Source organism: Pongo abelii, chromosome 9 (genome assembly GCF_028885655.2).
Source record: "Pongo abelii isolate AG06213 chromosome 9, NHGRI_mPonAbe1-v2.0_pri, whole genome shotgun sequence".
NCBI classification, from domain to species: Eukaryota; Metazoa; Chordata; class Mammalia; order Primates; family Hominidae; genus Pongo; species Pongo abelii.
The window spans coordinates 9,720,604-9,742,176 of record NC_071994.2 but is presented as its reverse complement, the minus strand read 5'-3'; the positions used below and the strand labels follow the sequence as shown (position 1 = coordinate 9,742,176).

The following is a 21,573-nucleotide window of genomic DNA, read 5'->3' as shown; positions in this document are numbered from 1 at the left end:
CAGAAGAGGAAAAGCTAGTTTAGACCTCTCGTTTTCCAAATGAGGCAATTAAGATCCAAGTTGATATATGATTTGCCAACGGTCACACAGCTAAGTGGTGGCTACGCCAGGACTGGAATCCAGGGCCAACCCCCAGAACTCTAACTCCTTGTCCATTGCTTCCACCAATTTGTAAAGTTGATACCTGCTCAGTCTTCTTCTGTAGGAAAACCTAAAGCTAGAGGAACTGGGTAGAAAGGAATGAAAATGAAGTCGGAATAAGGCAATTGCAAATGTTTCCAATTAAAATGAAGACACAGCAGCCTTGTCTGTGTATTTACAGTCGAGTTTCCTGAACGTCAAGTACCAGGCAGTGGTTGGGATGGTGAGGTTTCCCAGAACCCTGGAAGGAGGCAGTCCTCCGGAATCTTTCTCTACGCCAGCTGCAACAAAAGAGAGCTGCCCAAGGATGGAAACTCTGGTGAAAACAAAAAGCTCTCAGCCTCAAAGGTGCTGACACTTCAACTAGGAAAACTGAGAAAGAATACAGGCTTAAAATTCCCATGGAAAAACATAAAGTTCCTTCGCAAAGGAGATGTAGCAGGAGGAAGCCAAGTTATCAAGTGGAGGTTGTGACTCAGTTTGTAGGAAATAATTAAAACCTGAATGTGGATGCTTAAAGAGTAACTTTTCCAGAACTCGTATGCTTCTTTCCCTACCTCCAGCTCCTGGGTGATGACTTCCTCATTTTCTATCTCTTCTCCTCTAGAAGGTAAACAGACAAGAGACAAGTAAGACATGAAGGAAAGCTCTGGAGAGAGTAGACTCTACTAGGGCAAAAATAACACTTCCACTGAACTAAAGAAACATAACGTAAGTAAAACTGTGTATGCTGACCCAGTGCTCATGGGGAAGAAGTGATCACCTAGGTGGCGTGGTCTGAACATTGGTATAAAATGACTTCTCAACCTGCCAAGACCTGAAATTTCCACTGTGAAAGTTAATCATTGGTTAGAACAGTTGTACTTTAAGTGTGCTTTGGGGACCCTTTCAATGGGTCTTCAAGGGTAAAACTATTTTCATAATAATACTAAGGTATTATTTACCTTTCTCACTGTGTTAATATTTGTAACCATGATTGCAAAAGCAATGGTGGGCAAAATTGCCAGTGCCTTAGCACATATCTAGCCAGTTGCACTAGGCTGTGCTATCAGTCAAAGAAATCTTTACTGCTGCATAGGAAAAAAAAAATCCAGTTTCACTGACTATCCTTGAGGAAGCAGAAAAAAAAAGCAATCATTTTATAAAATCTCAATCTTTAACTACATGTCTCTTTAAATGTTATGTGATAAAACACGAAGTATGCATAAAGCGCTTCTGCTGCATACCAAAATATGATAGTTATTTTAGGGAAACTCACTTGTGTGACTGTTTAAGCTGCAAACTGAACTGTCTGCTTTTCTTCATGGAATATTTTACTTGAATGATCAGCTAACAGACAAACTATGGTTGTTATTCATACTTGGAAGTTTGACAGACACTTTCTTAAAAATGAATAAAATAGGCATGTCAACTCAAGGAAAAGAACTGACAATACTTGTTGTCAACAATAAATTTTGGGCTTTCAAGTGAAAATTTAAATTTTGGAAAATTTCCGTCCACCATTTTGAGTTTGACAGTTTCCAAATACGTCAACACTTTTAAGATTGTGGTGATATTAACAAATATTTTTCGATATTGTATAATGAAATGTATCAATATTTGGAGGATGTGCATAATTCAGTGAACCAAACACAATATTCCAAACGACCAATGAAACACATCATGTTACAAAATCATCCTAGGTCAGGCTGGGCACAGTGGCTCACGCCTGTTAATCCCAGTGCTTTGGGAGGCCAAGGCAGGTGGATCACCTGAGGTCAGGAGTTCGAGACCAGCCTGGCCAACGTGGTAAAACCCTGTCTCTACTAAAAATACAAAAAAGGCCCAGTGCGGTGGCTTATGCCTGTAATCCCAGCACTTTGGGAGGCTGAGGCGGGTGGATCACCTGAGGTCAGGAGTTTGAAACCAGTCTGATCAACATGGAGAAACCCCATTTCTACTAAAAATAAAAAATTAGCCAGGCATGGTGGTGCATGCCTGTAATCCTAGCTACTTGGGAGGCTGAGCCAGGAGAATTGCTTGAACGAGGAGGCAGAGGTTTTGGTGAGCTGAGATTGCGCCATTGCACTCCAGCCTGGGCAACAAGAGTGAAACTCCATCTCAAAAAAATAAATAAATAAAAATAAATAAAAATACAAAAAATTAGCTGGGCGTGGTGGCGGGTGCCTGTAATTCCAGCTACTTGGGAGGTTGCGGTAGGAGAATCACTTGAACCCAGGAGGTGGAGGTTGCAGTGAGCCAAAATCGCACCATTGCACTCCAGCCTGGGTGACAAGAGTGAAACGCGGTCCCAAAACAAAACAAAAACAAAAATCATCCTAGGTCAAACATTCATTCAAAGAACAACAAAGACCAGTGGATTTTAATGTAACAGAGTTCAAAAAGTTCATGACATAATTTCAGATTCCACATTGCAACTAATCTTAAAAATAACTACCATTAAAAAAAAAAAAAAAACCCAAACTACGATTTGTCCAGTTTTGTTGTAGGGTCAAAGAATATCCACAATGATCTGAGAGGGCTACTAATATAGTCCTACCTTTCCAAACTACAAATACATATAAGCTGTTTTTTTTTTTTTTTTGAGATGTTGTTTCGCTATTGTTGCCCAGGCTGGAGTGCAATAGCGCGATCTCAGCTCACTGCAACCTCCACCTCCTGGGTTCAAGCGATTCTCCTGCCTCAGCCTCCCAAGTAGCTGGGATTACATGCACCCGCCACCACACCTCGCTAATTTTTGTATTTTTAGTAGAGATAGGGTTTCACCATGTTGGCCAGACTGGTCTCAAACTCCTGACCTCAGATGATCCGCCTGCCTTGGCCTCCCAAAGTGCTGGGATTACAGGCGTGAGCCACCGCACCTGGCCTGATTTTTTTTTCTCTCTTTTTGAAGTTGAGACAAGGTCTCACTCTGTTCCCCAGGCTGGAGTGCAGTGGTGCAATCATGGCTAGCTGCAGCCTCAACTCCCTGGGCCAACCGATTCCTCCTGCCTTAGCCTTCCAAGCAGCTGGGATCACAGGTGCAAACCACCATGGCCAGCTAATTTATTTTTTGTAGAGATGGGGTCTCACTTTGTTGCCCAGGCTGATCTCAAACTCCTATGCTCGAGCAATCCTCCCACTTGAGCCTCCCAAAGTGCTGGGATTACAAGAGTGAGCCACTGCACCTAGCCAAAAGTTCCCTTCTATTTCTAGTTTATTGTTTTGTTTTGTTTTTTTGAGACAGTCTCACTCTGTTGCACAGGCTGGAGTGCAGCGGGGCGATCTGCTCACTGCAGCCTCTGCCTCCCAGGTTGAACTGATTCTCCTGTCTCAGTCTCCCGAGTAGCTGGGGCTACAAGTGTGCACCACCATGCTCAGCTAATTTTTGTATTTTTAGTAGAGACGGGGTTTCACCATGTTGACCAGGCTGCTCTTGAACTCCAGACTTCAGGTGGTCTGCCTGACTCGGCCTCCCAAAGTGCTGGTATTACAGATGTGAGCCACTGTACCCCGCTGTTTTTTTTTTTTTAATTGTTTTTATCATGAAAAGGTGAGGTTCTGGGTTTGATCAAATGCAGTGCAGTGGCAAGATTTCGGCTCACTGCAACCTCCGCCTCCCGGGTTCAAGCGATTCTCCTGCCTCAGCCTCCTGAATAGCTGGGATTACAGGCGTGAGCCATCTTGCCTGGCTCACTAAATATAACTTTAATAATACTGTATTTGTTGCATATATTATTCTTAAATTAATAAACACACTTTTAAATTTTTGCTGTAATTTTTTTTTTTGTTTTAAGACAGAGTTTCACACTGTTGCTTGGGCTGGAGTGCAGTGGGACCATCCCGGCTCACTGCAACCGCCGTCTCCTGAGTTCAAGCAATTTTCCTGCCTCAGCCTCCTGGTTAGCTGGGGATCACAGGCGCCTGCCACTATGCTCAGCTATTTTTTTGTATTTTTAGTAGAGACGGGGTTTCACCATGTTGGCCAGGCTGGTCTCGAACTCCTGACCTCGTGATTCACCCCGCCCCTACCTCGGCCTCCCAAAGTGCTGGGATTACAGGCGTGAGCCGCTGTGCCTGGCCAAATTTTTGCTTTAATTTTTATGACAAATATTGACAGATTAATCAAAAGCTCTTTGGGGTCCTTAATAATTTTAAAGAGTTCAAGTTGGGTGCAGGTGGCTCATGCCTGGAATTCCAACACTTTGGAAAGCTAAAAAGGGAGGTTCCCTTGGGCCCAGGAGTTTGAGACCAGCCTGAGGAACATAGTGAGACTTCATTTCTACAGAAAAATAATTTTAAAATTAGCCTGGTGTGGTGGCACTATGCCTGTAGTCCTAGCTTCTCTGGAGGCTGAGGTGGGAGGATCCCTTGAGCCCAGCAGGTCAAGGCTGCAGTGATCACACCACTACATGTGAAACCCTGTCTTGGGAGAAAAAAAAAAAAAAAGAAAGAAAAATTGCAAGGGAGTTGAGATGAAAAAATATATATATTTTTTGAGACAGTGTCTCACTCTGTGGCCCAGGCTGGAGTACAGTGGCACAATCTCAGCTCACTGCAACCTCCATCTCCCAGGTTCAAGCAATTCTCCTGCCTCAGCCTCCCACCACCATGCCTGGCTAATTTTTGTATTTTTAGTAGAGACGGGGTTTCACCATGTTGGCCAGGCTGGTCTTGAACTCCTGACCTCAAGTGATCCATCCACCTTGGCCTCCCAAAGTGCTGGGATTATAGGTGTGAGCCACTATGCCCAGCCCTGAGATGTAAAATTTTGAGAAACACTGCTTCAAAGATATGTTGTCCTAGGCTGGGTGTGGTGCCTCACACCTATAATCCCAACACTTGGGGAGGCAGAGGTGAGAGGATTGCTTGAGGCCACGGGTTTGAGACTAGCCTGAACAACATAGCGAGATCTGCTTCTCTTCAAAAAAAAAAAAAAGTTGTCCCTAATTTAGAAACTCATATGAATAATATATATACTGAATATAAAATTCCTGGGAAAGACAGTCCTGCAAGATGCTACTTTACCAGTCTCCTGAACTGGGTGAAGGTAAAGAAGAGGTGACCTGTGGGAATGCACTAGCACTAACTGGTGTTTGCATAGGCTACCCTACTACCTTTGAAATTACCTGATACTCTTCCCATATCTGATTTTGAATTTATACACACTGGGTCCTGCATGAAGAAACCTCGTCTCTGGAAACGGGTAGGTAAAGGGTTTTAAACTCATTGCCCCCAAACGATAGCCTAAATAAAATAGAAAGAGAATTACCAAAAAGCTAACGATTGTTCCTTATTTACAGGAAAGGGAACCTGCCCAATCTGTAACATCTCTTCATGAGTAAAATGTCCAACACTAAGCACTACTGCCTATGCTACCAGGATCGTCACTTGGAGCATTCTCCTACCTGCATGGGGAAAATACAGTGTGTTGGGATAATCTTTATACCTGCAGTCAAAAGCTCAGAATTCAAGTTTGATCATTTATGACCTTGTGCAAATCATTTCTCTTCAAGAAGACTAATGATACTAGTATCTGCCCTGATGACTCAGAGTCTTTGTTAGAATTAAATGTTTCTCCCAAGCATCTCTTGAATCTGTTCTTCTCTCCCATCCCCACTTTCACTGGAATCTCAGTGGACACAGAGAGGGCTCAAGTTAAATAATGACACAATCCAAAGGATACACCAATTACAAGCCAATTAGGAGGACGTTTGCTATCAATTTTAGATGAAATTAAGGTATTACTACAACTTCCTGCCACAACCAATGTAGCAAATAAAGATGTACACTAATGTTTTTAAGTGGCATCAAGGAATGGCTTATTTTCCAGATCTATCAATTACTCTTCCTTTCCCCCACTTGTGAGTCTTCCCTGTGTTCCAAGAGTGCCTACTATACCCCTAGCACTTACTGTTTTATTTCTCCTGTTCTAGAATCTCTGTCCACTTAAGGTCGTCTCTGTGGGGAGTTAAGGGGAGAGATGGAAAAAATAAAAATAAATAATTAGAGGAGATCCAGAGTTCCTAAGGATCAAAACTAGTTATATACATCAGTACAAGTATAAAAATATACATGGTATTGGTTTCAGAGGCAGCTGAGATGGAGTCGACAGAACAGGCCCAAAATAAGGAGAATCTGAGTTTAAATCTCAGTCCAATGTCCCTAATTTCTCTGAGCCTTGGTTTTCTTACTTACACAATAACAACTTTTGCCATGCCCTATTCTAAGTTTAATCTCACTTAATCCTCACAACAAACCTATGTCTAAATTCGATAGGTGAGGAAACTGAGGCACTGAGGAATGAATTTAACTGCCCATAGCTATGAATGCTGGAATTTGAATTTAAACTAAGGCAATACAGATCCAGAATTGATATTCTTAACCACTCTGCCAGTCTGCTTCCCGGGGTTATAAGGAGGAAAAAACAAGATAATAAACATAAAATCACTTTTTAAGCAGTAAAATATCATATACACATAAAGGACTATTTTCATTATGCTTTTCTCCATATTATTCTGATGCCATTTCTACTCAGCAGGGAAAAATCTTCTATGGTAGAAACTCTTCTACGGTAGAGTCACAAGTTCTACGTGCCCAAAGAATGGAATTTCCCACAATTTCCAAAGTTCAAGTCTGGAGCTGCCAGTAAAGAGATACCCCAGTGTCTGATCTTGGCTGCCTGGGATTAGAATGACATGAGATTGGAGCCAGAGCCCATGAGACTATTTAGACTAGAATTGCAGTCAAAAATGAAAAGAAATAGTTGTGCCAACTGCAAAGTCCCCAGAGGGGAAATACTGATCATATCCTGAGAAAAAACTTACTGATGCCCCATACCAAAGGCATGGCAGGAACCTAGGCTAGTTTTGATGTTTTAGTGCCAGATGACTCTTCTCAGTAGGCGGTGAGCCCACCTGGTGAGACTTACATTGCTGCCACAGAAATTTAACTCTTAATTCTTCCAATGATTCTTTTTTTGTTTTTGTGGGGGTTTTTTTTGAGACAGGGTCTCACTCTGTCACCCAGGCTGGAGTGCAGTGGCATGATCTCGGCTCACTGCAACTTCTGCCTCCCAGGTTCAAGTGATCCTCCCGCCTCAGCCTCCCGAGTAGCAGGGACTACAGGCATACGCCACCACGCCCAGCTAATTTTTGTATTTTTAGTAGAGACGGGCTTCACCATGTTGGCCAGACTGGTCTTGAAGTCCTGACCTCAGGTGATCTGTCTGCTTCGGCCTCCCAAAGTGCTGGGATTACAGGCATGAGCCACTGCGCCTGGCAATTTTTTTTTTTTTTTTTTTGAGACGGAGTCTTGCTCTGTCTCCCAGGCTGGAGTGCAGTGGCGTGATCTCTGCTCACTGCAAGCTCCGCCTCCCAGGTTCACATCATTCTCCTGCCTCAGCCTCCAGAGTAGCTGGGACTACAGGCGCCCGCCACCACGCCCGGCTAATTTTTTTGTATTTTTAGTAGAGACGGGGTTTCACCATGTTAGCCAGGACGGTCTCGATCTCCTGGCCTCGTGATCCGCCCGCCTCGGCCTCCCAAAATGCTGGGATTACAGGCGTGAGCCACTGCGCCTGGCTCTTTTCCTTTTCTTTTCTTTTTTTTTTTTTTTAAGAGACAGGGTCTTGCTCTGCCATCCAGGCTGGAGTACAGTGGTATACTCATAGCTCACTGCAGCGTCAAACTCCTAGGCTTAAGGGATCCTCCCACCTTAGCCTCCAGAGTAGCTAGGACTACAGATGCATACCACCATGCCCAGCTAATTTTTAAAATTTTTGGAGACAGGGTCTCACTATGTTGCCCAGGCTGGTCTTGAACTCCTGGCCTCAAGTGATCCTCCTGCCTCAGCCTCCCAAAGTGCTGGATTACAGGCATAAGCCACTGCCATCTGGCCAGGGGATTCTACTAGGATGCAGTAACTTGCCTCCTGCCCCACCCCCAACAGAGGGATGGGGCATCAGAGCAAAGGAAATGAAGGACATTTGCTGGAAATGACAGTCCAAAGAGGAAATTTCATGTGCTGCACCACAGCTGGCTGTCTGAAAGAAGAAAAAACAGCCCTCTTCTAGCTAGGGCCTGTTCCTGTTAATTGCTGGCTGCCCGATTCAGAAACAAACACCATACACTAATTACCTCATTTGAAAATAAAGATTAGACAGTGTATCCCAAACAACCACATAGGAGTAATGGTTCAAATATTTCACAGGGTTATTTTCCAACATTGAGTACTGAGGCCATGGTGATATTATGTCCCAGTAACTATTATTAAGTTGATGAGATCTTGCATATGAAGGGTCAGACTCTCCACGAATTTTTAGGTGACCACAAATCATGGCTTCAAAACAAAGGAAGAAAACTTACAGGCAGTATGGGATGGTGCAAAAGACATAAGATTTGGAATTGGAGGACCAAACTTCTTCATTTCCTAGTTTCTATGTCTACAAATGGGGATTCCAACGACCCCTGGAATGTGGGGATTAAATGAGATAATGCTGTAAGTAGCTACTTTGTAAATTCCAGAGTATTATATAAACATTAGCCCTTATGATAGATTTGAAGAGTTTCTCCCTAATGCTTCACTAGAAAAGCAAATTCAAGGCCGGGCATGGTAGCTCACGCCTGTAATCTCAGCACTTTAGGAGGCCGAGGTGGGCAGATCACCCGAGGTGGGCAGATCACCCGAAGTCAGGAGTTTGAGACCAGTCTGGCCAATGTGGCGAAACCCCGCCTCTACTAAAAATACAAAAATTAGCCGGGCGTGGTGGGGGGCACCTGCAATCCCAGCTACTCAGGAGGCTAAAGCATGAAAATTGCTTGAACCCAGGTTGCAGAGATTGCAGTGAGCCAAGATCGTGCCACTGCACTCCAGCATGGAGGACAGAGTGAGACTCCATCTCAAAAAAACAAACAAACAAAAAAGCAAATTCAAGAGAGCAGTACTTTCCAGGAAATCAATTCTTGAAACAGAGAGCACACACGTGCAAAACTGATTAGCTTTAATCTCAATGCAAAATCTGACAAATTCCAACCAAGAACTTTTCCTTGAAAATACCCAAGAATTAAATGTAAATGACACATAGGGACTGATGTTTGAAGGAAAATTATTTTTCAAGGTTTTGGTAATTTGCTTCACATAAACTTCTTGGTCAGTGCATAGAACCTGAAGCAGGGCCAAATGCTATATGAGGATAATAATATTGACTACTGAGGCAGAAGGAGCTTATGATTTAGCACTCTGCTACTAAATATGTCTGGTGACAGTTGATAAAGTCTTTCACAGTGTTGAGAAATAAAAGAGCTTCCATAAGCACTTATTCAAAATACATTGACTGGGCTGGGCGCAGTGGCTCACACCTGTAATCTCGGCACTTTGGGAGGCTGCAGCAGGTGGATCACCTGAGGTCGGGAGTTTGAGACCAGGCTGGCCAACACGGTAAAACCCCATCTTTACTAAAAATACAAAAATTAGCCGGACATGGTGGTGGGCACCTGTAATCCCAGCTACTTGGGAGACTGAGGCAAGAGAATCGCTTGAACCCGGGGAGATGGAGGCTGCGATGAACCAAGATTGCGCCACTGCACTCCAGCCTGGACAACAGAGCAAGACCCCATCTCAAGACCATTGATGAGTGTGGGTAACAAAATATAATATGAAAATCTGATGCTATGAATCCAACACCCGTGTTTTAGAAATGAGATTGAGGACAGATGACTAGCTGCTCTTTCCACATTTTTTTTGAGACGGAGTCTCACTCTGTTGCCCAAGCTGGAGTGCAGTAGCATGATCTCAGCTCACTGCAACCTTTGCCTCCCGGGTTCAAGTGATTCTCCTGTCTCAGCCTCCCACATAGCTGGGATTACAGGCATGTGCCACCACACCTAAGTTTTGTATTTTTTTTTAGTAGAGACAGGGTTTCACCATGCTGGCCAGCCTGGTCTTGAACTCCGGACCTCAGGTGATCTACCTGCCTCAGCCTCCCAAAGTGCTGGGATTCCAGGCGTGAGCCACCGCGCCCAGCCTGCTTCCACTTTCAAAAGTTCTTGACTGGTCTCAGAGGTTTGTCCACCTTTGCTGAAATAGATTCAGCCTGTATGTCCAACTAGAGACTCATGAACGCCTATAGCTGGAAATGCCTTCCATTTTGGCGGGGGATGACAGGGAAGTGACTTCTCCAAAGAAGGAAATGACTTCCACAAAGTTACATAATCCAGGATTAGCCCCTCAAGATTGTTGACTTCTTTGGCACACACGTTTTTCATTACAACGTACCACTCGGTCAGTCATTTTACCAAACTGTAACCCTGGTCACGCTCACCACTCTGCGTGACAAAGGCAATTCATTCTGGATACAAAGACATCAAAGCAAAATGTAATTTTTTTTTTTTTTTTGAGACAGAGTCTCGCTGTGTCACCCATGCTGCAGTATGATGTTGGCTCACCGTAACCTCTGCCTCCAAGGTTCAAGCAATTCTCACGCCTCGGCGTCTCGAGTAGCTTGTACTACAGGCGCCCACCACCACACCTGGCTAATTTTTGTATTTTCTGTAGATATGGGGTTTTGCTATGTTGCCAGGCTGGTCTCAAACTCCTGAGCTCAAGAGATCCACCCACTTTGGCCTCCCAAAGTGCTGGCATTACAGGTGTGAGCCACTGCACCCGGCCTAATGTAAGCTTTTTGATTAAAGGTTCTTAGAATTATAATTTTGGACATAAAGGGTTACATCCACATTTGTTTGTCATAAAGCTCTATTATCTATTCTCAGTTTTCTCACCTTGCATGGTGATTAGGATGATTAGTGAAATAATGCATGTATAATTGTTTTTTCTAGTACTTAGTACACAGATTACTGGATAAAGTCTTTTTTATAAGTGTTAAAACATGGAACAGGAAGAGACTAATGACATAAGACTACCCAGAATACTTCCATGTTTATTGACATCATTCTGTTTTCTCATAGGTTTCTTCCTGCCCTTTCTGGTAAGACACAACCTTTAAAATGCCATTTGTGGAGGAATGGATTTGCCCTTAGAACTGTGTCAGACTTAATTTTGTTTCGTTTGGTGGGAGTAGGAGGAATAACTAAACCTTGTTTGGGGGTAGGGGGGATAACTATACCTAAGGGAGAATTAGGAAGCTGTTCTGAAGTGAAATCAAAAGGCCTCAGTGGGTAACTCAATAAACCAGAAAGGAGTCTAAATTAACCTCTTAAGTTAACTTAGTTTCTCTTTGTTACTCTTTGCACTTAAGTTACTCTTTGCACAAAAATGCATCTTCCCCTTTCACTTTAACCATCCTAAGAGCTAATGCAAAATTACCTTTGGCCAATAGGTCCAGGATGTGCTCCTTATTCTGGAAATGTAATAGTGTCTCACCTCACCACCCTGTCCAGTAGTTGTGGCTTGTTACATGAAGATTAACCTGTCCATTAGAATTCACATCATGCGGCCGGGCACAGTGGCTCACGCCTGTAACCCCACACTTTGGGAGGCCGAGGCCGGCAGACCAAGAGGTCAGGAGATAGAGACTATCCTGGCTAACATGGTGAAACCCCATCTCTACTAAAAATACAAAAAATTAGCCAGGCGTGGTGGCAGGCGCCTGTAGTCCCAGCTACTCAGGAGGCTGAGGCAGGACAATGGCGTGAACCCGGGAGGCAGAGCTTGCAGTGAGCCGAGACTACGCCACTGTACTCCAGACTGGGCAACAGAGCGAGATTCGGTCTCAAAAAAAAAAAAGAATTCACATCATGCTGAACTCACTGCAGCACTCTAAATAGCCTACCAATCCCAGGAACCCAAAAAGCACTTGGATGTAAAACTGCAAGCAAGGAAGGACATTTTATTTTTTTGGTTACACCATTGGGTGAGCTGCCCAGAAGCAGTACGTGTAAGGAAGAAGATTAAAAATGAAAAAAAAAAAAAAAAAAAAAGCAGCAGCAGCAGTAGTTTCGGAAGGGCAAATGATGGAGAGAACATCCTTAGCTGGAAAGAAAGAAAGCAACTTTAACAATTGATACAGCCAGGTGCAGTGGCTCACCCCTGTAATCTTAGCACTCTGGGAGGCCAAGGCAGGAGGATCACCTGAGATCAGGAGTTCAAGACCAGCCTGGCCAACATGGTGAAACCCTGTCTCTACTAAAAATACAAAAATTAGCCAGGCATTGTGGTGGAAGCCTGTAGTCCCAGCTACTCGGGAGGCTGAGGTAGGAGAATTGCTTGAACCCAGGAGGCGGAGGTTGCAGTGAGCCAAGATTCTGCCACTGCAATCTGGCCTGGGTGACACAGAGTGAGACTCCATCTCAAAAACAGAAAAGAAAAGAAAAAAGAAAATGACTTTTTATATAAAGAGGGCAAATTTGACTACCTTAATCCGATTCTGGTGAGATATTAAGGAGATAAGAATTGTACTCATGGCCAGGTGTGCAGTGGCTCACACCTTGTAATCCCAGCACTCTGGGAGGCCAAGGCAGGCAGATCACTTGAGGTCAGGAGTTTGAGACCAGCCTGACCAACATGGTGAAACCCAGTCCCTGCTAAAAATATAAAAACTAGCTGGGCATGGTGGCAGGTGCCTGTAATCCCAGCTACTCAGGGGGCTGTGGCAGGAGAATCACTTGAACCCGGGAGATGGAGGTTGTAGTGAGCTGAGAACACACCATTGCACTCCAGCCTGAGCGACAGAATGACTGTCTCAAAAAAAAAAAAAAAAAGAAAGAAAAAAGAAATGTACTTGCTAGGTTTATAGAAAGATATACTTGGCCAGGTGTTGTGGCTCATGCCTGTAATCCCACTTTCAGAGGCTGAGGCAGGACTACTTGAGCCCAGGAGTTCGAGACCAGCCCGGGCAACACAGTGAGCCCTCATCTGTATCATATAAAAAAAAGAAAAAGGCCAGGTGCTGTGGCTCATACCTGTAATCCCAGCACTATGGGAGGCTGAGTCGGGCAGATCACTTGAGGTCAGGAGTTCGAGATGAACCTGGCCAACATGGTGAAAGCCCGCCTCTACTAGAATATAAAAATTAACCTAACCGGGCGTGGTGGTGGCACCTGTAATCCCAGCTACTCTGGAGGCTGAGGCAGGAGAATCACTTGAACTCAGGAGGCAGAGGGTGCAATGAGCCGAGATCATACCATTGCACTCCAGCCTGGGCAACAAGAGCGAAACTTTGTCTTAAAAAAAAAAAAAAAAAAGAAAAAGAACAAAGAAAAAGAAAAAGAAAAAGAAACTAAGTGCTGGTTTCCCCATAACATGTCAGGGAAGCCCACTCTAAGTAAGTGACTAATTTCTAAAGGAAGAATATGAGCTAGTGAGGCACAAATGGAGAGTGGATGGCGGGTCTGGGGTGGGTAGAGGAAATAGCAGGTACAAGAGTACTCAGTTGAGAAAAAGCATGGCACTTTCAAAAGAGAGAAGTACAGTAACCCGAACGCAGTAGGCAAGAAAGACAATGCTACAAGGTGAGACTATACAGATAAGTGAGTCAGTCAGCATATATCTGAGACCCTGCAGTGCACCAGGCACTGTTCTGGGCACTAATATGGTAAGTAACAAGAGAGACATGATCCCTTGTCTTTAAGGGCTTACATTTCAGGAGGTGTGGAGAGCAACATTCAACATATAAATAAATAAACAAATATAAATTGAGGTACTCTAAACAGCATCAAGAAAATAATATGTGGTTTTATTTAGGATGACTAGAAGGCTGCTTTAGCTAGTATGGCCAGTGATGGCCTTTCAGAATAAATCACAACTGACTTGAGGCCTTCATGGAAAGGAGCAACGATCGTGGGGAAAAGCATTCCAAGCAGAAAAATCAGCAAGTGCAGATGTCTGTGATGAGTTTAATGGACAGAAAGGTCAGTGTGGCTAGAACATTGAAAATGAAGACAGAGAGGAGGGAGATGAAGATGGAGTGTTAGGCAGGGACCAGATCGTGTAAGGCTTGTAGGCCACTGTAAAAAGTCCAGATTTTATGCTAAGGATTTTATAAAGGGGGGATAAATGATTTGATATATGCTTTAAAAATATCTAAATATCTATTTTAATTTTATTTCAGAGACAGGATTTCTCTCTGGCGCCCAGGCTGGAGTACAGCGACACAGTCACAGCTCAGTGCAGCCTCAACCTCCCAGGCTCAAGCAATCCTCCCACCTCAGCCTCCCAAGTAGCTGGAACTACAGGTGCCCACCACTATACCCAGCTAATTTTTGAAGAGATGGGGTTTCACTATGTTGCCCATGCTGGTCTCGAACTCCTGAGCTCAAGTGATCTGCCCACCTTGGCTTCCCTAAATGCTGGGATTATAGGCATGAGCCACCAGGCCGGGCGTGGTGGCTCATGCCTGTAATCCCAGCACTTTGGGAGGCCGAGGCGGGCGGATCAAGAGGTCAGGAGATCGAGACCATCCTGTGAATGGTGAAACCCCATCTCTACTAAAAATACAAAAAATTAGCTGGGCATGGTGGCGGGCGCCTGTAGTCCCAGCTACTCAGGAGGCTGAGGTGGGAGAATGGCACGAACCCAGGAGGCGGAGCTCGCAGTGAGCCAAGATTGCACCGCTACACTCCAGCCTGGGCCACAGAGCGAGAGACTCTGTCTCAAAAAAAAAAAAAAACAAGCATGAGCCACCAAGCTTGGTCAAAATATCTAAATATCTGGTGACTGAAAGGAAGATGAACTGTAAGGGGACAGGAGGAGAAGGGAGACCAGTTAAGAAGCTTCTGTAGTTGTCCAGGAGAAAGATGCTGCTGATTTGGACTTGGGATTTTAGAAATTAATAAATAGTTAGATTTGAGATATACTTTAGACTAATGGAATAGATGTGGGAATCAAGGATGGCTCTCAGATTTTTTGTCTTTGCAATTAGGTAGACAATGGTACATACTCTACTGAGATGGGGAATAATTCTAGGGAAAGAGATTTGGGGTGGGAGGGAGCAGGGAAAATTAGTAGTTGTGTTTTAAGTCTAAGAGGCCTATGAGACATCCAAGTGGATATACCGAGAAGGCAGTCTCCTAGTGTGTAAGGGACAGAAATCAGGACGGAAATATACATTTGAGTCACCAGTGTTTAGATGGTATGTGAAACTACTGGAATAGATGATGAGATCATCCAGGGAGAAATTATAGAGAAGGGATGAGGGCCTTCCTTATAAGCCAGGTTACGGATTGTGGAATCTATTGTCAGAGCAATCAGAAGGCACTGAAGGGTATAATAAAAAAAACGACATGACCAGATGGCTGTGACTTAAAAAAAAAAAAAATCCCTCCTGGCTGCAATGTGGGAAACAACCTGGAACAAGAACAGATGAAAGGAGACCAGCTAGGAGCCTCCTATGGCTCAAGGCAGAAGCTGATAGTAGCCTGGTCTACAGTGATAAAAGTGAAGATGAGGAAAGGTGGACTGATTTGGAAGATGCTACTCAGAGAGCTGAGGCAGGCAAGACTCAATCTTTTTTTTTCTGAGACGGAATCTTGCTCTGTTGTCCAGGCTGGAGTGCAGCGGTGCGATCTTGGATCACTGTAACCTCCGCCTCCCGGGTTCGAGCGATTCTCTTGCCTCAGTAATGACTTGGTGACTTGATAAGGTGAGGGAGAGCGATGACTTCTGGTTGCTTGAGCAACTAACTGAAGAGGTAAAAGCACCATTTTCTGAAAACAGGAGCCTTGGAAAGTAAATTTTTGAGGGCAAGATGTTGAGTCTGTATCTGGAGATGCTCAAGTTTGAGATGCCAATGAGACAGCCAAAGAGAGATTCTAGATAAGACTGCTGGAAACTGGCTTCCTACCTGCAGATGCATACATGAAGGAACTAGAGTTCAAAAAAGTAAAGGATGGGCCAGGCACAGTGACTCTCGCCTATAATCTCAGCACTTTGGGAGGCCAAAGTGGGTGGATCGCCTGAGGTCAGGAGTTCGAGACCAGCTTGGCCAACATGGTGAAACCCCATCCCTACTAAAAATACAAAAATCAGCCGGGTGTGGTGGCAGACACCTGTAATCCCAGCTACTTGAGAGGCTGAGGCAGGAGAATCGCTTGAACCCAGGAGGCAGAGGTTGCAGTGAGCCCAAATCTCACCATTGCATTCCAGCCTGGGCGACAAGAGCAAGACTCGGTCTTTTTGTTTGTTTTTTTGAGACGGAGTCTTGTTCTGTTGCCCAAGCTGGAGTGCAATGGTGCAATCTTGGCTCACTGCAACCTCCACCTCCTGGGTTCAAGCGATTCTCCTGCCTCAGCCTCCTGAGTAGCTGGGACTACAGGGGCCCGCCACCACACCTGGCTGATCTTTGTATTTTAGTAGAGACGAGGTTTCACCATGTTGGCCAGGATAATCTCCATCTCCTGACCTCGTGATCCACCTGCCTCAGCCTCCCAAAGTGCTGGGATTACAGGCATGAGCCACCATGCCCAGCTGACACTGTCTCAAAAAAAAAAAAAAAAAAAAAAGAAGAAAAAGAAAAGGATGTTCGGCAAAGTATACCTGCTGGCATCTTTTTGCCCACTTGCCCAAATGCCAAGATTCAATCAAGGCTCTGGGGAGCGGCACAAAGATCTCAGTGCCATGACTCATATTTACTTGCAAGGTGCAATCAGGCATTTGAAAGCCAGAAACTCATTCAAATCAAGACATGATGTGACAGGAAATGTTTCAATGGAAAAAAATCTTGTTTTCATGGCAACTGCTAGGCCGGGGTTGGAGGGTGGGTATAGACCAGAGGAGCACTTTAGTTCCTGGGGAAAGTCTGTGGTAACGTGGGGTGTGGCCGGGCAAAGTGGCTCACGCCTGTAATCCCAGCACTTTGGGATGCCGAGGCAGGTGGATCACCTGAGGTCAGGAGTTCGAGACCAGTCTGGCCAACATGGTGAAACCGTCTCTACTAAAAACACCAAAATTAGCCGGGTGTGGTGGCGGGCACGTGTAATCCCAGCACTTTGGGAGGCATAGGCGGGTGGATCACTTGAGGTCAGGAGTTCAATACCAGCCTGGCCAACATGGTGAAACCCCATCTCTACCAAAAATAGAAGTATTAGCCAGGCGTGGCGGCGCATGCCTGTAATCCCAGCTACTCAGCAGGCTGAGGCAGGACAATCGCTTGAACCCAGGAGGCGGAGGTTGCAGTGAGTCAATATCGATGTACTCCAGCCAGGGCGACAGAGCGAGACTCCGTCTCAAAAAAAAAAAGGAGGGAGGGAGTTGCGGGGGGGCGGGGAAGGAGGAGAAGGGAGAGGCGCTGGGTGTGAAATGGGGAAAGGGCAGTCTCTGGAGTCGGCGGACGACAGCAGTGATCCCGTACTCTGTGCCGGTCACTCGCCCGAGGGAGGGGACACAGGCCTGGCGCCCCCCGGTCTCCCTCGCACGCTCCCGGCCTGCGACCCGCGCTCCAGTCCCACGGCCTCCCCGTGGGAGCCCTGCAGTGGCACGGCCTGCACCCTGGGCGAGCTTGCTGGGTGTCCCGGCGCTGAGAAAGGGACCTCAGGGGGCAGGGGGGACTGCACTTCGGCGGCGGAGGGTGGGGCCCGGCCCGGAAACTTCCCTCAGAAATAAATAGAAACGCAAAGACAACTTCCCGAGGGCCCCGGGCCGTCGTGTGCCGTTACCTCAGCCCCAGGTGGTTCCCAGGCTCGGCCAGGCTATGTCTCACACACTGACTAGAGGTCCTTCGGCCTCTGAAAAGTGGCCCTGGATGGAATACCCACTAAGAAGTGCTCTCTGAAAAGGGCGGGCGCTAACCTCGAACGAAATCGTTTCGAGGGACTGGCTTGCCAGCTCCTCAGCGACTTCGGGGCTCGTGCCGCGCACCCGCCAGGCCTTCTGCGCACGCGCAAGTGCGCTTCCCACCGCCCCTTCGGGCGCAGCTCCAAGGCCTGGCAGCGGTCTGCGCGTGCGCATTTCATTATCTACGCTACGAGGACGCGCGCGGCCCCACCCACCGGACGCCTTGGCGCCTTCAGGTCCCTCCTGGATTTCCCAGCCCTTTGTTTATTTCACGCCTGCTTTCGCGTGGTGTCGTCGGGAACTAGCGACTGCAGAGTCCTTACTGTGTGCTAGGCGTTATGCAGGGTACCTTCCTTTATTCCTCGGCGACATGCTCTGCAGCAGACATTAATGTCCCAAACTTAGGATCGCTTGAGCTCAGGAGGCCGAGGCTGCAGTGAGCCGAGATCGCGCCACTGCACTCCAGCCTGGGCGACCAAGCGACACCTGTTACACACACACACACACACGCACTCCCACTTTTTTTCCTTAAATCTTATTTTTAAAAATAGAGACAGGGCCGGGCGCGGTGGCTCATGCCTGTAATTCCAGCACTTTGGGAGGCCAAGGTGGGTGGATAACCTGAGGTCAGGAGTTTGAGACCAACCTGGCCAATATGGTGAAACCCCATCTCTATTTTGCAAAAATACAAGCTTAGTCAGGCGCGGTGGCTCACTCCTGTAATCCCAGCACTTTGGGAGGCCGAGGCGGGCAGATCACGAGGTCAGGAGATCCAGACCATCCTGGCTAACACGGTGAAACCCCGTCTCTACTAAAAATAACAAAAAATACAAAAAATTAGCCGTGGTGGCGGGCGCCTGTAGTCCCAGCTACTCAGGAGGCTGAGGCAGGAGAATGGCGTGAACTCGGTAGGCGGAGCTTGCAGTGAGCCGAGTTTGCGAGATTGCGCCACTGGACTCTAGCCTGGGCGACAGAGCAAGACTCCGTCTCAAACAAAACAAAGCAAAAACAAAATTAGCCAGGCATGGTGGGGCACACCTGTAATCCATGCTACTCAGAAGGCTGAAGCACAAGAATCTCTTGAACCCTGGAGGCAGACGTTGCAGGGAGCTGAGATCACGCCATTGCTCTCCAGCCTGGAAAACAAGAGCAAAACTCCGACTCAAAAAAGAAAAAAAAAATCGGGGGGAGTTGGGGGCTGGGCGCGGTGGCTCACATCTGTAATCCCAGCACTTTGGGAGGCCAAGGCAGGCAAATCACGAGGTCAGGAGTTCAAGACCAGCCTGGGCAACATGGTGAAACTCCATCTCTACTAAAAATACGAAAATTAGGGTTGGGCATGGTGGCCGCGTGCCTGTAATCCCAACTACTTGGGAGGCTGAGGCAGGAGAATTGCTTGAACCTGGGAGGCAGACGTTGCAGTGAGCTGAGATCACGCCACTGCACTCCAGCCTGGGCTACAGAGCGAGGCTCCATCTCAAAAAAAAAAAAAAAGAAAGAAACTGTGAAGCAGTTTTCCAGAGTGGCTGTACCATTTTGCACTCCTGCCAGCAGAGTGTGAGAGTTGCCCTGCATCCTTGCCAGCACTTGATATTTTCAGTTAAAAACTTTTTGCCATCCTAATAGATGTATACTGGTATCTAGTTATAGATTTAATTTGCATTTCCCTAACGACTAATGATGTTGAGCACCTTTTTATGGGCCCTTGGGATTCTTGAGAATTAGTAAACCTATACCCTAACTCAGAAACAATTTACAGTGCTAAAGAGACTCGTATGGATTCAGACTTAGCCTGCCATACTGGAACATTTCAACAGCAACGCTCGCAGATGACAACAGAATTCAAAGCACATATACCAGATCTGTCAAGCCAGCCAGCACATGGCAAAAGCCTGGCAACAAAAAATAGCACGCTGCGTGTGTGTCTGTCTCCGAGAAGTTCAATGTTACTTAACTATAAGAAACAGGTGGCCAGGTGCGGTGGCTCACACCTGTAACCCAGCACTTTGGGAGGCGGAGGCGGACAGATCACCTGAGGTCAGGAGTTCGAGACCAGCCTGGCCAACATGGTGAGACCCTGTCTCTACTAAAACAAACAAACAAACACACCACAAAATTAGCTAGGCGAGGTGGCATGCACCTTAATCCCAGCTACTTGGAGGCTGAGGCAGGAGAATCACTTGAAATCGGGGAGTGGAGGTTGCAGTGAGCTGAGATTGCACCATTGCACTCCAGCCTGGGCAAAAAATGTGAAACTTCATCTCAAAAAAAAAAAAGAAAAGAAAAGAAAGAAAGAAACAGGTGTGGAGTGGCAGGAGATATGGTTGAGGGTGGACACAGGGGCTAGACTACAAAGAAGCTTGTGCTGAGGTACTTGAATTTATCCCTACAGCAATAAGATGCTCTTAAAAGTTGGATTTTGGTTTCAGAAATATGTTCCTGAGGCCAGGCGTGATGGTTCACACCTGTAATCCCAACACTTTGGGAGGCCGAGACAGGAGGATCTCTTGAGGCCAGGAGTTCAAGACTAGCCTGGGCAACATAGTAAGACTCCATCTCCACAAAAAAATAAAAAAAATAGCCAGACATGGAAGTGCATGCCTGTATTCCCAGTTACTCAGGAGGCTGAGGGGGAGGATTGCTTGAGCCCAGGGGTTCAAGGCTGCAGTGAGCTGTGATCATGCCACTGCAGTCTGGCCTGGGGACAGATCGAGCCCCCCCTGCCCAGAAAAAAGTTCCTGGAACCTGGCTTCTTCATTTTCATTTTCATTTTCTGCCTATTTATTCTTACTTATCCTTCAAGGCCCAGCCCAAATGCCACCTCCTCTGAGAAGCCCTCTGTAATCACCCTAGTCAGAAGATCAGGTCCTTTTTTTTTTTTTTTCTTTTTGCCTTTCCTTGTATTGACTGGCTAGCCTGCTTGGAGGGTGGGAACTGCAATTTACACCACTTTGGGCTTTTTTTTTTTTTTTTTTTTTTTTTTGAGACAGAGTCTCGCTCTGTCGTCCAGGCTGGAGTGCAGTGGCACGATCACGGCTCACTGCAAGCTCCGCCTCCCGGGTTCACACCATTCTTCTGCCTCAGCCTCCTGAGTAGCTGGGACTACATGCATCCGCCACCACACCCGGCTAATTTTTTGTATTTTAAGTAGAGACGGGGTTTCACCGTGTTAGCCACGATGGTCTCGATCTCCTGACCTCGTGATTTGCCCGTCTTGGCCTCCCAAAGTGGTGGGATTACAGGTGTGAGCCACCGCGCCTGGCCACTTTGGGCTTCTTATGTGGCTTGACAAGGGATCTAGCACATAGAAGGTGCTAATCCATGTTTGATGAATGTTGATGAATTTTCAAATGAAGGAAGTTTACTGGGCAATCCAGCTCTGGAGTCCTGTCAGATTACACCAGTATTAGTTCTCAAACTTGGGCATGCATCAGAACTACCTAGAGGGCTTGTAGATTGCTGGACCGAGCCCCCAAGTTTCTGATTTAGTAGGTCTGGGGGTCTGAGAATTTGCCTTTTGAACAAGTAAGTTCCCAGGTGCTGCTGCTGCTGGCGGAAGGGACCATACTCAGATAAACTTTGGATGAAATATTCTCTACATGTGGCTGTGGGTACAGTTCAAGTGCTTCTGAGAATCAAGCTCTGGCGGGGACACTCTCAAGGGACCATGATTCCCGTGCTTTATCACAACCATCTGACCACCTGACCCTTCAAGGGATGTCCTTGGTC

General features: G+C 46.2%; 1 protein-coding gene across 9 annotated transcripts in view; it reads right to left on the bottom strand.

Moving 5' to 3' along the window:
• Nucleotides 1-18,007, bottom strand: part of MAJIN (membrane anchored junction protein) — a 34,046-nt gene extending 16,039 nt beyond the window's left edge. For 4 of the 9 annotated variants that reach the window (XM_054525657.1, XM_054525659.1, XM_009246169.4 and 1 more), the window contains exons 1-4: nt 17,727-18,001; nt 6,035-6,081; nt 5,250-5,367; nt 699-744 (exon numbers count right to left, since the gene is read on the bottom strand). In XM_054525657.1, coding sequence (XP_054381632.1) covers nt 699-744; nt 5,250-5,350 — 147 coding nt within the window. In that variant the 5' untranslated portion in view covers nt 5,351-5,367; nt 6,035-6,081; nt 17,727-18,001. Of the gene's footprint in view, nt 1-698; nt 745-5,249; nt 5,368-6,034; nt 6,082-17,726 lie in introns of all 9 variants that reach the window. The other 5 variants (XM_054525658.1, XM_054525661.1, XM_054525666.2 and 2 more) reach the window with 3 other exon arrangements.
• Between the last annotated feature and the right edge of the window lie 3,566 nt (nt 18,008-21,573).